The 15,301-nt window shown below is 43.2% G+C and overlaps 1 protein-coding gene across 1 annotated transcript; it reads left to right on the top strand.

The window, feature by feature from the left end:
• The first annotated feature begins 412 nt into the window (after positions 1-412).
• On the top strand, positions 413-10,669 carry GLT6D1 (glycosyltransferase 6 domain containing 1). Its single transcript, XM_036854198.1, is given in 5 exon segments — positions 413-449; positions 9,192-9,411; positions 9,854-10,026; positions 10,029-10,192; positions 10,194-10,669. Coding segments are annotated over 5 exon segments (915 nt in total). The 3' UTR covers positions 10,515-10,669.
• The last annotated feature ends 4,632 nt before the right edge of the window (positions 10,670-15,301 follow it).

The following is a 15,301-nucleotide window of genomic DNA, read 5'->3' as shown; positions in this document are numbered from 1 at the left end:
CATGACAAAAATCATCGAACTGTATCAAACATACCTGAAACCTAGGTGCTGATTAGCTTGTGTGTGCCCTGTGTGTGTTAGCGCATTAGCTAGTGTGTACCCTGTGTGTGTTAGTGCATTAGCTTGTGTGTGCCCTGTGTGTGTAAGTGCATTAGCTTGTGTGCCGTGTGTGTAATGCATTAGCTTGTGTGTGCCCTGTGTGTGTTAGCGCATTAGCTTGTGTGTGCCCTGTGTGTGTTAGCGCATTAGCTTGTGTGCCCTGTGTGTGTTAGTGCATTAGCTTGTGTGTACCCTGTGTGTGTTAGCGCATTGGCTTGTGTGCCCTGTGTGTGTTAGCGCATTAGCTTGTGTGTATCCTGTGTGTGTTATTGCAAGGACTCTGGTGTTGATCAAGGAGGAGACAGGACTCCGGATGGCGGTCCCATACAACGCGCTTTTCTGGGACACCGGTCTGGTGACAGTGGGGTGGGGGCTCCACCCGGAAGGGGAATGGGGGAGGGGCTGCATTTTGTCTGGACACAGTTCTCTGATCTGCTGTTAGTTTTGTTTTCCTTAATCCTTCCTCCCAACCACATACCCTTTCTTGCCTTCCTCCCTCTGGCCATCCTCTCTTCCCCCCACCCCTCTTTCCTGACCACATTTTCCCTTCCAAACCCAGGTGAGATGTCTCCTCTTCCAGTGGCTTCTCCTGGTCCCCAAACTGGGCTAGACGCGCCATGTTCAGCCATATGCCTTGAGCCCTGTCTCTCCCATTGGCATCGACTTCCGGGACTATTTAGGGCCACCTCTCTGCCGCAGGTGCCCCAGGGCCAGGGGCCGGAGCTGCACGTTCACAGTTGTAGGACCAGCACCAAACAGCACCCAGCACACCTCAAGGGCTCCGTAAATATTTGTTGAATGAATGGATTACTCATAATAACTTGGTTTTCCGTTCATACCCAGGAATAGTCAAGTAGAAGAACTTCAGCTCTCAAACTGGTTTAATTCCAGGTAAGATCGAAAGTGTCTGCACATGAACACACACACACACACACACACACACACACACACACACACACATGAACTCAATTTGGAGTGATTAGGTTTTTTCTTTTTTCCTAGTCGCCAAATTATAGGCGTCCTGGGAGGTCTCCAGTAGCTGGAGTTTATACTGACCCACTCTACTTGCTGGAAGCTTCCTGGTTTACTCAGGGAAAGGGCATACCGCTGGGGGCAGCTTAAAAAAGCCACCAATGGCTTCTCTTGATTTTGGCCTCGGCTCCCAGGGGAGGGTCCCATCCTCTGTAGTGGTTAAGGAGTATCTGCTTTCTGGTTATATGCCATCATTTATTAGCCAATTCCTTCTTGGTTTTAGATTGTTTACAGTTTGGGGCTATTGCGAGGAATGTTCCAGGGACTAACCATGTACGTATATATTCTTACATTGTCCTGTGAGTTTATCTGTGGGTAAATTCCCCAAACATAGCCATTAGATCAAAGAAGGCAGATATTAATTTCTTTTACATTATGCCTTTATTTTTATTTTTTGGCCGCACCGTGCGGCACGTGGGATCTTAATTCCCTGATCAGGGATTGAACCCACGGCTCCTGCATTGGAAGCGTGGGGTCTTAACCACTGGACCGCAAGGGAAATACCCAGATATTTAAATTTTTGAGGTAAGTTGCTAAATTTCCTTTTACTAATTGTACCTTTTTACTGTCTTATCTACAGTGGATAAACTAAAGTATCATAAAAATTTTTTTTTATTCTTAGCAAAATTGCTGGTTAGAATATCCCAATTCAAACTGCATTTTTGTAGTTATTATTGCGTTTTAGCATATTTTAATGTCTATCACTCATTTGTATTTAATCTTCTGTGAATTCCTTTTTCAAACGTATATTTTCTAAATGGACCTCAGGTGCTCAGAATTAGATTAATCATAATCCATGATTCATGACACACTGTCCTCATTGGTTTATGCAAAACCTGCTTGTATTATTGATTTGTTTGTTTGCTTTTGCTTATTTTTCATGAAACAAAAACGATAACCTTCAATGACTCACATCAGCTTTGTGTTGTTCCCTGTCCCTTTGTCCTGCCCCCTCGCCACCCCCCTCACCAACCCCCTCACCTCTAAGATAATCATCATTCTGAATCCTGATTGATCATACTCTTGCTTTCCTTTTTATATAATTTATCTACAAGTATTCTGAAAAAAGTCTATTTTTGAATTTTAGCTCTTTGTACCTTTATAAAGAGGATATCATGCTTATGTAATCTTCCGGGGCTTACATTTCCCCTTGATACTCTCTTTCTAATATTCACCTGAATTTGTCACTGTAATTTGTTTTGGGCAGCTGTATAACATCCAGGATGGAAATATTCCAGCTGACTCATCAGCTGTGCTTCTCCTGGGCACCTGAACCACTTCTGTGCTTTTGCTGTTATAATGCTGCCCGCACCATTCTTATGCCTGCTTCGTGGCACATGTGGGCAAGAGCCTCACTTGAGTGGAAGGGGAGCCACTGGGCAGCTGGGCATTTGCTGTCCAACCTGGAAGATGGTGTCAAATCATTGTCCAAAGCAGGTACCCACCCCAATTTAAATCCCCAAAGGTCTCCTTGCTTTCTGATGCTTGGTGCCACCAATGTGGTGGGCATAAAGTATCTCTTGAGGTATATCACCAAAAACGATGGAGTCCTCACTTCCAGTTATTTTCTCCTCCATAAAACCAATGAGAAAACTGGCAAAAATTGTTATAATCAACTCATTCAGTACTCTGGAAATTAACAAAAGGCTTATACCAATCTGGGGAGCATTTGCTCGAGAAAAATAGCTGGTTCTCAGTAAGAAAAGTGAGGTTTGTGGCATTTCAACTTGGCTTGGGCTGATCGCCTCTCTCCAGCTCTACAGTGGCCTTGAGTCAGATTCTCCCTCCCTTCCCAGGCTTCATCTTTGCTCTTGGTTGTTATGTTTGTTTGTTTAATGACTTTTCTGAACTAATTTTTATAAAATTTATGGCCACTGAAATCTCTGCTCACTTAGGGAGAATCTTATTTACAGAGTTGCCATATTATATTATTTAAGTTATTTATTTTCAACCCAAAACTACCAAACTTGCAAAGAAACAAGACAGTAAGGCCTGTACAAAAGAAAAAAAGCAATTAATAGAAATTATGCCTGAAGAAGCCCAGGTGTTGGACTTACTAAAGATTTAAATCAGCTATTTTAAATATCAAAGAACTAAAGGAAACCAAAGTATGAGGACAATGTCTTACCAAAGACAATATCAATAAAGATGAAGGAATTATAAAAAAAAGAACCAAATAGAAATTCTGGAGTTGAAAAGTGCAACGTCTGAAATAAAAAATTTGCTAGAGGAGATCAACGGTAGATTTGAGCAGGCTGAAGAAAGACTCAATAATCCAAGGAGATCAACAAATTCCAGTGGGATAAATTGAAAGAGATCCACCACTAGATAGATCATAATCAAAGTATTGAAAACCAAAAGCAAAAAAAGGATCTTGAAAGTAACAAAAGAGAAGTGATTCAATAAGATTAACCGATTATTTTTAATCAGACACCATGGAGGCTAGAAAGCACTGAACAAAATATTTTAAACGCTGGAGGAAAAAAACCCTGTCACTAAGAATTCTATATCAGAAAAAATAACCTTCATAAAAAGGGGGGTGGTTAGGAATCCACCTGCCAATGCAGGGGACACAGGTTTGAGCCCTGGTCCGGGAAAATCCCACATGCCACGGAGCAACTAAGCCCGTGTGCCACAACTACTGAGCCTGCGGTCTAGAGCCCGTGCGCCACAACTACTGAGCCCACGTGCCGCAACTACTGAGCCTGCATGCCACAACTACTGAAGCCCACGCACCTAGACCCTGTGCTCCACAACAAGAGAAGCCACCGCAATGAGAAGCTCACGTACCACAACGAAGAGTAGCCCCCATTCGCTGCAACTAGAGAAAGCCCACAAGCAGCAACGAAGATCCAATGCAGCCAAAAATAAATAAATAAATAAATATTCTCTTTAAAAAAAGGGGGAGGAAGAAGAAGTAGAAGAAGGAGGAGGAAGAGGAGGAGGAGGAATTCAAACATTCCCAGAAAAATAAAAACTGAGAAAATGTATCACTTGCAGAATTGCTGTACAAGAAATACTGAAGGAAAATTTTCAGGCTGAAAAAATGGGAAACTAGACAATAACTTGAGTCCACATAATGGAATACAGACAACCAGTAAATATATAAGACAATTAGGTAAATATAAAAGACAAATTAAATGCATTTTTGTAATTTTATTCTTCACCTGTCTGATTTACAAGATAGCTGATAAGGCAATAATTATGAATCTGTGTCAATGGCCACAAAATGTATAAACATGTAATTAGAATTACAATAACAGCACAAAGGACAGGAGAAGACATGGGGCTATACAGGAGCAAAGTTTTTGTATACCATAGAAATTAAGTTGGTATTAGTTGATCTAGATTGTTACAAGTTAAGGTGCTAATTGTAATCCCCAAGACAACTACTAAGAAAATAACTAAACTATATAGTAAAAGAAGAAAGAAGTGCATTAAAATGGTAGTGTAGAAAAGATCTATTTCACGTAATAGAAGGCATTGATAGAAGACCAGAGGAACAAAAAGGATATGACATATAGGAAACAAACAGCAAAATGGCCACTGTGCTGTTACACTTTGTGGATGGATTAAACACTCCAATTAAAAGGCAGAGACTGTTACAGCCCAGACCTACTCTACTCCACCTCTTTGCATGACAGACATTTAACAGAATAAAGTCAACATATACACACTACTGTGTATAAAATAGATAATCAACAAGGACCTATTGTATAGTACAGGGAACTCTACTCAGTACTCTGTAATAACCTATATGGGAAAAGAATCTGAAAAAGAATAGATATACATATATGTATAACTGAATCACTTTGCTGTACACCTGAAACTAACACAACACTGTAAATCAACTATACTCCAATATAAAATAAAAATTTTTAAAAAGGGCAGAGACTGTGAGAATGGATTCAAAAACCATGATCCAACCATATGCTGTCTACAAAAGACAATTTAGATTCAAAACCACTCACAGACTTAGTTTAGGCTGAACTAAAAGGATCGAAAAAGTATACCATGGGAACAGTAAACAAAAGAGAGCTAGAGGGGCTATACTAATATCAAACAAAATAGACAAAGATAAAAATTGTTACTATGGACAAAATAGGACATTTTTAATGATAAAAGAGTTCAATCCATTAAGAAGAAATAACAATAACATACATGTACATAACAACAGAGTCCTAACAACTTACAGAATTGAAGGGAGAAACTGACAATTCAACAACAACAGTTGGAGACCACAATACCTAACTTTCAATAATGGACAGAGAAACTAGACAGAAAATCAACAAGTAAATGGAAGGCTTGAAGAACACTGCAAACTAGACCTAAGAGACATCTGTAGAACATTCCTCCCAACAACAGAAGGATATATGTTCTTCTCAAGTGCACATGGAACATTCTCCAGGAAAGACCATCTTAAAGACCATGATAAAATAAGTCTCAATAAATTCAAAAGGATTTGAATCATGTAAAGTTGTTCTCTGACCAAAATGGAATAAAATTAGAAATAAATAACAAAAAGAAATTTGGGAAATCCACAGATATGTGGACATTAAACAACACACTCCTAAATAGTCAGTGGGCCAAAGAAGAAACAGCAAGGCAAATTGTAAAATACCTTGAGATTATTGATAATAAAAGCACAATATACCAGAACTTATGGGCTGCAGAGATAGTAGTGCTTATAGCAAAATTTATAGCTGTAAATGCCTACATTAAGAAATAAGAAAGGGCTTCCCTGGTGGCACAGTGGTTGAGAATCTGCCTGCCAATGCAGGGGACATGGGTTCGAGCCCTGGTCTGGGAAGATCCCACATGCCGCGGAGCAACTAGGCCCGTGAGCCACAACTACTGAGCCCGCGCGTCTGGAGCCTGTGCTCCGCAACAAGAGAGGCCGCGATGGTGAGAGGCCCGCGCACCGCGATGAAGAGTGGTCCCCGCTCGCCACAACTGGAGAAAGCCCTCGCACAGAAACGAAGACCCAACACAGCCATAAATAAATAAATAAATAATTAAAATATATCATTGAAGGAAAAGAAACCTCTTTAGTTTAAGAAATAAGAAAGATCTCAAGTTCATAACCTAACTTTACACATTAAGGAAAAAGAAAATGAAGAACAAATTAAATTACAGCAAGCAGAAGAAAAAATGGTAAAAATTAAAGAGTAAATAAATGAAACAAAGAGTGGAATAATAGAGAAAAATCAATGAAACCAAAATTGGTTCTTTGAAAATAGTAACAAAATTGACAAACCTCTAACTAGAATTACCAAATAAAAAGAGAGAAGACTCAAATTACTAATGTCAGGAGTGAAAGAGGGGACATTACCAACAACCTTCAGAAATAATTATGATTATAAGGGAATAATATGAGCAATTATATGCTAACTAATTAGATAACCTAGATGAAATGGAGAAATTCTTTGAAAGACATAAACCCTTAGAGATTCTTAGAAAGACTCAAGAAGAAAGGAAAAATTTGAATAGGTCTCTAACATGTAAAGAGATTGAATTAATAATAAAACATTTTCCGTGAAGAAAAACCCAGGACCAGAAGACTTCATTGGCAAATTCTACCAAATGTTTAAAGAAGAATTAATGCTAATCCTTCACAACCTATTCCAAAAATTAGAAGAGGATTCATCCTAGGAGACCAGCATCACCCTGATGCCAAAACCAGACAAAGGCATCACAGGAAAACTACAGACCAATATCTTATATGATATAGATGCAAAAAATTTCAACAAAATACTAGAAAACCAAATCTAGTAGCACACTAAAAGGATTATACAGCACAAACTAGTGGGATTTATTCCAGGAATGCAAGGTTGATTCAACATAGAAAAATGAATCAATGTAATACACCATATTAATAGAATAAAAATTAAAACCACATGATCATTTCAATATATGCAGAAAAGTTGTTTGACAAAATCCATCGTCCCTTCATAATATAAACATTCAACAAATTAGGGATGGAAGGGAACTTTTTCAACCTGGTAAACCAAAAACATAGCAGCAACAACAAAAATAGGTAAAATGGACTTTATCAAAGCTAAAAACTTTTGTGAATCAAAAGCCACTGTCAAGAAGGTAATAAGACAACGCACAGAATGGGAAAATATTTGCAAATTATGTGTCTGATAAGGGTCTAGTATCAGGAATATATAAAGAACTCGTACAATTAAACAACAAAAAGACAAATAACAGGGAGAAAAAACAGGCAAAGGATCTGAATAGACATTTCTCCAAAGAACATATACAAATAGCTTATAAGCACATGAAACAATGCTCAACATCATTAGTTGTCAGGGGAATGCACATCAGGATTGGGATGGAATACCACTTCTCACGCTATAATGTGTAAAGATTGTAGGATGACTAGAATCAGAGAGTCAGATCACAAAAAGTGTTGGTGAGGGTGTGGGGAAACTTGAACTCTTATGAACTACTGGTGGGAATGTAAGATTGTGCAGCTGCCGTGCAGAACTTTTTAAGGCAGTTCCTTAAAAATCAGCCAGAGAATTACAATATGACCCAGAGATTCCACCTCTAGGTATATACCCAAGAGAATTAAAAACACATCTTCACAGAAACATCTGTATACAAATGTTCACAGCAGTATTATTCATAATAGCCAAAAATGTAAACAACTAAAATGTCCATCCACCAATGAATGGATAAACAAAATCTATACAACGGAATATTATTCAGCCATAAAAGGAATGAAGTACTGATTCATGCTACAACATAGATAACCCTTGAAAACATGCTAAATGAAAGAAGTCAGACACAGAAGACCACACATGGTATGATTCCTTTATATGAAATGTCCAGGACAGGCAAATCTACAGAGACAGAAAGTAGATTAGTTGTTGCCGCAGTTTGCAGTGAGGGGGGGAATGGAGAGTGATGCTAATGGGTACGGTGGTACAGCAAAGTATTTTATTTTCTTGGGATTAACTCTAAATAGCATTGTGTTTTAAATTTCAGTTTTTCCATGTTCACTGTTAGTATATAGAAATGAGACTAATTTTTGTGTGTGTGCTGATCTTGTATCCTGGAACCTTGCTGAATTCATTTATTAGTTCTAGGAGATTATTTGTAGATTCCTTAGGATTTTCTATGTAGACAATCAAGTCATTTGCAAATAGGGACAGCATTATATTTTCCTTCCAGTCTGATGCCTTTATTTCCTTTCCTTGCCTTGTTGCAGTGACTACAACTTCCATTACTCTGTTAAATAAGAGTTGGTGAGGGTGGACATTCCTTCCTTGTTCCCCGTCTTAGCAAGAAAGCATCTAGTCTTTCACCATTATGTATGATGTTAGCTATAGGATTTTTGTAGATGTTCTTTATCAAATTAAGGTAATTCCCTTCTATCTCTGTTTTTCTGAGACTTTATCTTTCTTCTTTTTTTTAATCATGAATGGGTGTGTCAATTGATAACAATATTTGATGGTTCTCCTTTAGCTTCTTGTATGGTAGGTTGCACTGAGTGATTTTCAAATGTTGAACCGGCTCTGCATATTTTAAATCCTGTTGTTGTTTTGTCATTATTGAAAGCAAATCTAATGTCTCTCTCCATTTTTGGACTCATCTTTTTCTGTTGGACTTCACTGATGGACTTAAAGCATATAGGAGAAGGTAAAAAGAAAGCACCCTCTAGATCTTCTGGGAAAAGGGGCGGGAGAGAAAAAGAAGGATGGAAAATAAAGGACACATGGGGAAGCAGAAGCGCTGCGTCTACAGCGCTGGCTTCAGGCAATAATCAGGGAAGTTCTGACTCTGGGCGGCCCATGTTTAAGCTGCAGTGAGAGCACAAAATCAGCCCCTGGGCTAAAAAGGCAGGTGGTGTGATGAAAGCAGGAACTGGCTGTCTCTTGCATCCTGACCCACACGTGTCCACTCCACTGTGTGGAATTAGGCAACCCACCCAGCCTCGGTGCCTCTGTTTCCCCACATGAAGGGCAGGGACCATGACGTGCCCACTACACAGGGCACTGCACAGACCACAGGAGCCACAGTGTCTGGCACTTGGAAAGGGACTCTGTAAGCATTAGCTGTTATCGCTGGAGCAGCTTCTGCTGCTGTCACGGTACAGGTACCTGCTTCACTAGCTTCTTGTTTGTTCAGCAGAAAACGCCCTGATGTGATAACGGCCACAGACTGCCTTGCTCCTATTGTCTGGGAAGGCACTTTCAGTAGACAGGTGCTGGAAAAACACTACAGAAAGAAGAACCTCACCCTGGGCTTGGCTGTCTTTGCTATTGGCAGGTAGGGGCTGCCAGCCTGTGCCATTTTTTATTTTGGAAAAATGCACTCGAATATCCATGGACCTCCCACCTCCAAAGGGCCACTCATCATTCCCTGTAACCATTGTTTCTGGACGTCCTGTGCAAAATGGGACGTGGTTATTTTCTCCTTCCTTAGCTGGTCATTAACACCACTTGGCTGTCTTTTCACTAATGCCCAGTTAGCTCTCGTGCTCTCTTTCCAACGGCTGTTCCAAGACTTTAGAGGCTTTTTTCAGACTCCCAGGCCCACTACCTCCTCCTTCTGTAACCACTGCGGCTGAAATGCAGACCCAACCTCACTGCCCTCGTCCCCTGGGAATTCTGCAGCTTCAATGCCTCCCATGTGGGTGGCGTTTGTTGATGTTCTCCCGAAAATAATTTGGGAAATCGAGTATCTTCCTCTGTGCGCGTGTGTTTTGCAGGTTTTCGGATCAGTACCTGGAACTGTTCTTACGCTCGGTGGATAAGTACTTCATGACCGGCTACAGAGTGGTCTTCTACATCATGCTGGACACCCTCAGCAGGCTGCCCCAGCTCGAGCGGGGGCCCCTCCGACAGTTCAGAGTGTTTACCGTCACAGAGGACAGCTGGCCGGACTGATGCGTATGAAGAGCTTGGGCAAGCACATCGTCCAGGACATCCAGGGCGAAGTTGACTTCCTCTTCAGTATGACCGTCACCCAGATCTTGCAGAACGATGTTGGGGTGGAGGTCCTGGGCACGTCTGTGGCTCAGCTCCATGCCTGGTGGTACTTTAAGAACCCCGGGGAGTTTCCCCTACGAGAGGAGGCCCAAGTCAGCAGCTTGCATTCCGTTTGGCCAGGGCGATTTCTATTACGACGGCGCGTTCGTGGGTGGCACGCGCCTCGAGATCCTAAACCTCGTTGAGGAGTACCTGAAAAGTGTCATTCATGACCTCAAACTCGGGCTGAACAGCACCTATGAAAAATACCTCAACAAATACTTTTTCCTCCGGAAGCCCACCAAGCTGTTATCCCCAGAATACAACTGGGACGCTGAGTTTTACCCGCCGCCCCAGGTTCAGTACGTCAAGGTGGCCCAGCAGTCCAAAAGGAGATTTTGACTCGCCGGGGACCTCAGGTACCACCAGCGACAGTTCCTTAGAATGTGGGATGTCTTGAAACATTCCAGGTTTCAGAGACATAGACATATACACTCATCCACGAGAAATTTTTCCCCCTGCAGTGTTGAACCATCCAATTTGGCCAACGCAGGATAAAGAATGAAAGGATGCTTATTTAATGCTTAATACACAGTGATGCCAATATCTATGTATTATAGATAACCCAGAACTAATTTTGGAGGCATAAAATGAAATTTTTTTAATGCAGAAAGACTCTAGTTCAGAAAAAATATATATATATATATATACACACACACAAAAGGGCAAAGGATTACACGTCGAGGAAAAAGCAAAACGTCCATCGCTCACAAGTCGGTGGGGTGCTTCTCAGACTGGGGTTGTACGTTGCTGTGTTTAAGCACCCCAAACTGTCTCACCCTGACCAGCATGTGATTGGATGTATGTGAACTAGAGACTTTCTATCAAATACCTGTCTTTCTTTTATTGTTACAAAGAGAGATGTCAAGTTCATTTTTTTAAATCTATAGGCATTTTATTTTACTTATTTTTTTTTAACATTTTTTTTTAAAGAAATTCGCATTCTTATTTATTGATTGATTGATTGATTGCTGTGTTGGGTCTTCGTTTCTGCGCGAGGGCTTTCTCTAGTTGTGGCAAGCGGGGACCACTCCTCATCGCGTTGCGCGGGCCTCTCACTATCGCGGCCTCTCCTGTTGCGGAGCACAGGCTCCAGACGCGCAGGCTCAGTAATTGTGGCTCACGGGGCCCAGTTGCTCCGTGGCATGTGGGATCTTCCCAGACCAGGACTCGAACCCGTGTCCCCTGCATTAGCAGGCAGACTCCCAACCACTGCGCCACCAGGGAAGCCCCCTACTTATTTTTTTAAAAGACATGGGCGGAGCTCAGTGGTGGAGGCAGATGTCTGCAGGTGCAGTGAGGGATGGAAAGCAGGACCATGTCCTCAGGCAGCTGCAGTACAGCAGGGAGACGCGACTCTTGGTGGCATTTCTTTTGCAAGTTCGAAGGGGCTCAAAGTGGGCAGCTTGCAGCACCGCGTGGCTCCGGATGGGGAGCCGTCCCCCACGGGGGGCTTATTTGGCTAGGAGTTGTTTGTTCTTGGCAGTGAGGGGTTACAGAGTGCGTGTGAGGGCTGGAGGGTCCCAAGTCATAAGAAGGCACTCTTCTTAATTAACCCTCTTTCATGGGAGAAAAAGCAGGTTTAGTAAGTGTTATGGCCCGAATTGCGTTCCCCCAAAGTCATGTGGGGAGTCCTAATCCCCAGGACCTCAGACCGTGACTGCATTTGGAGATAAGCTTTAACGAGGTGATTAAGGTAAAATGAGGTCACTAGGATGGGCCCCGTCCAATAGGACCAGTGACCCTACAAGAGAGATTAGGACATAGACACGCACAGAGGGAAGTTGAAGTGAGGACATAAAGAAGACGGCTATCTACACGCCAAGCAGAGAGGCCTCAGGAGGGACCAGCTCCTTGATCTCAGACTTCCAGCCCCCAGAGCTGGGAGAAGTCCACTTCTGTTGTTTAAGCCGCCTGGTCTGCGGCACTTTGCTATGGCGTTCCCAGCAAACTAATACAGTAGGCATTGCAAAAGTCACGTCAGTTGAAACACTAAAATGGTAAGGAGATTGCCGGTCACTTCATGGAGTAGAAGCCAGAGGCCAAGGAAACTTAGGTGGCGTGAGGAGCCCAGTAGCTGATGATCAGACCTGGAGCAAGAACCAGTATCCGTCCATCGTGTTACGTCTGCCACCCCCTCCTATGACACCAATCATCCTCGAGATTCCCCTAAAAAACACACTTGTCAAGGTGTAGCTCATTCTACTTTTTCCTTCCCAGCTGTCGCCTTTGACTAAATCACGAAGCTATTTTCAGTGACTCATTCTTTCTTGAGTGTCACAGAGTAGCTCTCGATTTTTAAAAATCTATAAAAGTTTCAAACCAGAGAAAGATACTCCGTTAGCCACAAGCCCTGCCTCTACAGTGATCAGTATCAGGTATCCTAGGTCAGACCCGGAGAGAGGAGGGTATGATTTAGATACTGCACTGAAACAAACAAACAAAAACTCACTTTTTTTTCCTGACAATTTATGGACAAGGCTAGGGGACTTACTGAGAAGGGTTCTAAATTTCTACCTTGAAAAATATCGTGAGATCAGTATAAAACACAGTAAATTCCTTGATAACGTAAAGTTATTAACGTCTAGAATTTCTAGGTCCAAGAACAAACTTGTTTAAAAGACTTACACAAACAGGTCACCCCTGAATGGCCTTTCCAATTTCCAACCCTCCTAGCAAAAGTGTGCTTCCCTACACAGTGGGTGCTAATTGAGTTTAAAATTTTTTTAATTTCATCAATTTGATAAGCAAAAATAGCATCTTTTTTCTTGGATTGCTTAGGATGATGAACCCTCTTTTAAACTATAGTTGTCAGCCGTGTGATTCATGTGTGCACGAATGACCAATTTCTGTCTTGTGCTCATTTTTATAACATGGTGTTCCTTTTCATCATTCAATGAATTTTGAGATATATATTCATAGATGTGATGTAAATCCTTTATCAAATTTGTTGAAAATATGAATTTCAAGTTGTCATTCGTATTCCAGTTTTGTTGATGGTGCTTTTGGTGTACCAAAGTTTAAGGTTTTCGTAATTACCATCTTTTCCCTTGACGTTTGTATCCATAGTGTAGGCATCTCATCCCCAAGTTATAGATATTATAGAACTTTCAAGGTTTCTTTTCATTCGGAATTAATCAGGAATTAATTTTAAGATAATGTACAGAGTTAGATATCGAACCTTATTTTTTCCTCAAAATATCTTGGCCATTTCCCCCACACTGCTTGTTGAATAAATAATGCTTTTTAAGGTGCGCTATTTGTATAATATATTAAGTTATTATGCTTACTTGGGTTCATTTCTTGACTTTATATCCAGTTTTACTGATCCTTCTTTCTGTCAGTGAACTAATGCCACACAATTTTAATCATTGTAGTTTCATATTATTTATGGTAGAATGGTAGATCAATTTGCATTACTCTTCTCTCTAAAATATTTCAAAATTTTATTCCTTCACGTGGATTTTAGATTCAGGTTTGCAATTTGGGGGAAGTATCTCATTGGCATGTTGATTAAATTGCTTGAGCTGTATAGGTTAACTTAAGATTATTAAGTATTTGTGATATTGAAGACTTTGTAGGAATATCACACATCTATTTATTCAAGTCATTTTTTTCAGTGTCCCAGAGTGAGGATTTTTTTTTTTAAATGTGATTTTAACGTGTCCCTTATATTTTTCTTATAAGGGTTGCTGGTTCACAGGAAAGCTACCATGCTTTGAGCATCTGTTCACCCCCAGCTTTTTTTTTTCTTTTTGGCAGCGCTGCGTGGCAGGCGGGATCTTAGTTCCCTGGCCAGGGGTGGAACCCGTGCCCCCTGCAGTGGAAGGCGGAGTCCTAACCCCTGGACCACCAGGGAATCCCACACCCTCAGCTTCTGCGTGAAAAGCAGGTGGCGTCCACACAGGTGGCCGGTGGGTTTACTGCCGTTGTGCTGGCCTCACGCGGTGGCCATGGTGCGACCTGCACTGCTGAGCTGTGGCCTCCTGGGAGGCCTTGCTCTTGCCGAGGGCATTTCTGGGGCAGGATCTGGTCACACCTGTCTCTGGCATTTCCAGACGGTTAGTACTGAGGTTAGACCCAGTTTCCGAAGAGCCGGCCCTGCTGGTGGGTGGCCCCTGGCTCAGCCAGGGCGAGGTGGGGAGCTTCTATCCAGGTACTGCCTTGCAGGTAACCTGGAGAGGAGAGGGCGGGGGCCTGTCTCAGCTCACCTGTCACACAGGTGCCCCGGCCTGGCTTCACCTGGCTCTTCTGGGGAGCGTGGGCTGGCGCTGTGGTCACTCAGCACCCCTCTGGCCTGGGCGGGGATGGCTGCGTTGGCTCACGGAGCCCAGAGCGGGATCGGGGTGCAGGCAGGTCAGGGCGGTGCCAGCCCGGCCCTTCCCAGGGTCGCCGTCCCTGATGGACCCCGAAGGTGACTCCATCCGCCGGACTGCAGTGCTGTGTGCGCACTACAGGGGGAGGTCGGGGGACCACCTGCCGCCCCCTCCCAACACCCAGAGTGTTTTCCAGCCCGTGGGCCAGGCTGGGAGAGGCTGTGGGCCCCTTAGTTGTTGGTTGGCAGGACCTGGAGACCCACAGAGAGGGAGGGGCCGGGCTCCGGGTTGGATGGCCTTCCTGGGGTGGCAGAGGGGTTCAGAAGGCACCTGGGTGAGCCAGGATGCAGGTGGAGGGGAGGGGGGAGCGAGGCGAGGACAGCGGGGCAGGAGGGGCCCGGCAGGAAAGCTCAGGGGGTGGACCCGAGCTAAACTTCCGGTGGCGGGCACTGGGCTGTGGAGGGAAGAGAACAAGGTCAGATTCTAGGGCCTTCGTCCATTCGTTCTGAAGACGACCGATCAATCAAAAACACGGCGCACAGCCACTGGGACCACCTTGCCTTCTGCTGTCCAGCACCACATCCTGCCATGGCCCGCCTGTCCCAGGATGACCCACAAGACCCCACAACCGCCCCCCGCCCCTTCCCCCTCCCTCTATTCCTGCCACATGCCCCCACGTTCCCTCCTCCAGGCAGCCTCCCTGCCTGCACTTCCCTCCTCTAGGCTCCTCTCTTCCCCCAGCATTGTCTCCAATAAATTAGCGACTGAACTGCAGTGGCCCCAGGTAACCTGCTCCGGGCTGAAGAAAGTCTG

This window comes from Balaenoptera musculus, chromosome 6, assembly GCF_009873245.2.
Source record: "Balaenoptera musculus isolate JJ_BM4_2016_0621 chromosome 6, mBalMus1.pri.v3, whole genome shotgun sequence".
NCBI lineage: Eukaryota > Metazoa > Chordata > Mammalia > Artiodactyla > Balaenopteridae > Balaenoptera > Balaenoptera musculus.
Note: the sequence above shows the minus strand (reverse complement) of the source record. Positions and strands in the feature narration are given on the sequence as shown.